Source organism: Cariama cristata, unplaced genomic scaffold (assembly GCF_000690535.1).
Source record: "Cariama cristata isolate BGI_N322 unplaced genomic scaffold, ASM69053v1 scaffold2688, whole genome shotgun sequence".
In the NCBI taxonomy this organism is placed as follows: domain Eukaryota; kingdom Metazoa; phylum Chordata; class Aves; order Cariamiformes; family Cariamidae; genus Cariama; species Cariama cristata.
In genome coordinates, this window is record NW_009631527.1 from 165,579 (window position 1) to 169,332 (window position 3,754).

Below are 3,754 nucleotides of genomic sequence, written 5' to 3' on the forward strand. Positions count from 1 at the left end.
TCCCCGTATCACCAAGCATTTACTGAACTATGTTAAAACATCAGCTAAAAACCCAAACATTCCATCAGTCATTGCTTCACCCTGCCTTACATTAGCCCTAAGAAAGTTTACCTGAACACTGATAAAGACATACATACTGCTAATATATGGAGATACAAAAATCCAGGATTTCTGAAAGCAATATCAATACCTAAAAAAACTGTAGTTTTTGTCCAGCAAGGAAGACAAGCACTTAGAAGTGAAAATGCCTCCCCATCTCATTCTGATAAGGATGAAAAGTTGCAGGGCTCGGTTTTACGTAAGAACTGGTATGTAATTCTGCCACTTAAAGAGCAAGAAAGTTACCTCAAATTCAAACTATACCTCCTCCAACATATTTCCCAAAAATTCAAACCCCTTTTTCAGATGTCATTGCTCCATGTTTCAGAGGTCACACCACTGCTATGTAGACTTCTTCCAGTGTCAGGAACATGCAGGTCTCCAACTGGTACTCTCATGCGCAAAACTCAAGTTTGTTTGTTTTTTTCCACTGCTCTTACAGTAACTCTCCACATTCTCCCCAAAAGGTGAGTCTCAACATACTTCAGTTTATTTTTCAACGCCAATTCTTTCTGCAGACTCTGGACTGTTTTGTCCAGAGCTGTGTTGCGACAGCACCAAGAACAACCTAAGAAGGCTACCATTAAAATGCTAGTGACTTAATATTTTGATACACAGATGTCACTCATCCAGACAGAAGTCCCATGAACCAGTTAATCCCAAACTATGTTTACGGAATTAAAAATTTAAATGAAATTACTCTGTTATATGAATAGTTGTTTATTCAGCCATTTTTTGCACTTTACAGCTGGAATTCTGGAAATTCAAACACCACATCTTTGCCTGTGAGCTTCTTGTAGACACCAGAAAATGTTTCCACCTGTGAAGACAAACAATGTTGTTTATACATGCTGTTTAAGAAGTAAAAATCTACATTAACACACTTCAGGTACTACACTGTCTCCCAGTGTGTCTTGACTCTGAAGTGAACTCTGAGGTTGATTATTTTCTTCTAGATTAAGGTAGTTGAGCATTTACACAGAAGACATGTTTTGTGGAGGATATTTGGAACCTCTCTGATTTGCAACCATGGGAGACCCAGAGAGCTCAGCAGGCCTAAACATGTCCTCAAATCAAAAAACCTAAGCCAAGTGATGGGGCACTTCAGGCTGTACCAAGCATATCTGTTCAAGGTCAAAAGTGCTTCACTTGAAACAAAAAATAACCTAAAACCAACAAACAAAAAAAAAGCAACCCCCAAAACACTTGTTCCCATGAAGGAACCAATATAGTTACTTTACAATCCAGGGGTTTTAGCAAGTTGAACTAGAGCTTTACTTCAAAATTGCCTTGCCTCATCTTCAGTATCTTACTCCAAATACAAACAGAATCGCCACAAGCCAAAAGGCAGTCTTTTGCTATATCACAAAAGCAAACTCCTAGCTATGTCAGAATGCCACCCCATTCGGCACGAGAAAGTAAAGTTTTTTCATTTACCTTGTGTTCAACATTGTTCTGTTGTGCTTTATCCAAATGGACTTTTATGAGTCTGCTGCCGTCCAGTTTTACACGGATTCTCTTGCCCACGATTTCACTTGGGAAGACCAGGTCTTCAAGAATGGCATCGTGTACTGCGGTAAGCGTACGGCTGAAATGCCACATTTGTATCATTAAAACACGTCCTCTTGCCAAATTATCCAGTTTCTCAAGGCTTAAACCTTCCACAGCATGCTTTAGCTGAAAATTCAGTGGTGTTTTGTTTTGGTTTATTTTAATGCTGCAGTGTGACTATACCACACTTTTTCACAGGTCATGCAAAAATAAAAGCTAAATTCTACACTGAGCACAGAAACTCATTGACTGCATGAGGGGAACAAGAGAGTAGCCAGGTTTCTGACCTTTTATATCACACCTTGCTTTGCAACAACAGCCCTCAAACATTCTTTTATTTCTACACATTTAAGGAAGACTTTATCTAAATCAGAACCAAGTTGTCCCATCTGCAATTTTGCCAGAGACACTCACTGGAAGAGTTTAAGTGTGCAAGTATCTTCAACTATGCACAAAGCATGTTCATATGAGATACAGTTTTGAAGACACAGGTTTCTTCATCTGCCTAAATCCAAGAAGCTTAAAAAGCCAATGTATTAGAGGAGAAGTATAGCTGGTAAGTTTAGTCCATGCTTAGAAGACTGTTTGATGTCTACATTTGTGTTCTTGAACTGTCCAGAAGTGAGCCAAAATGAGAAAAATTAATCCAGTTTATTTTGTCTATGAGTCTAGATGACATTTAAGATTTCCAGCTTCCCTATCTGCAGTTTCAAGCAGTATCACTTGACCTGTGTCTACAGCAGCATTTTAAACTCACAAAGATTGGGATAGCTAGGGGAGACAAACATCAATCACATTTCTATGCTTCGCAATATACTTAGCAGTTTTACAGCACTACTAGCCTGACCTAGTCTTAGGCTGAGAAAGGGACACTCTCCTTCCCTTGTGCTGAAAGCAGCAGCATGCTTATCATACACAGATGCCAACTTCTCTAGCCACTGTGCAATACTAGTTTTAATGTAACAGAGAGCCCTCCACAGGCAAGACTACAGCCAGATGAGTACTATGAAACTGCACTTTTAAAATCCATGCCTGAAGATTTTAGAATACAGTAGTAGACATGACACAGGTATAATACTGGGGTTGGGAGAAGTGAAAAGAACATGCCACACGGCATAAAGAGGATAAACTTTTAAGGCATAGACTACATAGTGATATAGTAAGATACAGAACAGTATAGAAGAGTCACTGACATCCACATACAGTAGTGTTTCACAACTAGCAACAGAGAGACCAGATGAGACCAGGGAGGCCATTTAATACAAATGGCTATACTACTGCTGTCAAATTCATAACCAGACTACTCATACCTACTCCCTTCCTCAGCCACTCTTCCTCATTGCATCCTTTCAGTGTGCCAGCCCTGCCTTCTGTACAGTCTAACACGTGATGTGGATGCAGCTCTTCCTACAGCTTAAAAGAAATAATTCTTGTCAGCACACTGTGGTAACAGAAACAGTAGGCTGAGGTTTCTTAAGCCAGTATTGCTGGCTAAAACTTGGCTACAGCTGTAGCTGGAAATACAGATGGAGTTCTAAGAAACACAACACAGTGGCCAAAGACAAGATTTTTGCTGCACCCTTTAGCAGTCAAATGGCAGATACTATTTCAAGCAGTAAAAGGATGGACAAGAGCACCCCATCACTTGAATGGCTTCTCAAAAACTCAACTAAACATTACTTGGCTGAACTACCAAGCTACAAACAAAGGCTGTCATATTGACTCAATATTATTTACTTACCTCCTGGGACGCTTTTGCTTGTTTTTTGTGCGGCTTTTTCTTGTTGGCTTGGGCAGAATCCTTCTCTGTTAAGGCAAAAAAAAAAAAAAAAAAAAGGCTTTTCTCACTACCGAGTGTTTACAGTCAACTCAAAAAAACCCCACAAGACACCATGACATGCACTCTTCCCTACTAGAAACAGATACATAAAACACCAAAGAGAGAGAGACTTAAGTATGCCCAAAGCTACACCAGCATTAGAACCTGGTATTACTTGCAGAAGCCGAAGTACTGGCATTGCTTCATTTCTCATCTACTAATCCTGTATTCAGTACACCGAAACAAAAAAATTTGTATTTCACATGCCCCCGCTCCCCCCCCACC

The 3,754-nt window shown here is 39.9% G+C and overlaps 1 protein-coding gene across 1 annotated transcript in view; it reads right to left on the bottom strand.

The window, feature by feature from the left end:
- Nucleotides 1-798: 798 nt before the first annotated feature.
- RPS7 (ribosomal protein S7) overlaps nucleotides 799-3,754 on the bottom strand; it is a 6,625-nt gene continuing 3,669 nt past the window's right edge. Inside the window, exons 4-6 of the mRNA XM_009705983.1 lie at nucleotides 3,392-3,456; nucleotides 1,537-1,687; nucleotides 799-919 (exon numbers count right to left, since the gene is read on the bottom strand). Coding sequence (XP_009704285.1) covers nucleotides 842-919; nucleotides 1,537-1,687; nucleotides 3,392-3,456 — 294 coding nt within the window. The 3' untranslated portion in view covers nucleotides 799-841. The remainder of the gene's footprint in view (nucleotides 920-1,536; nucleotides 1,688-3,391; nucleotides 3,457-3,754) is intronic.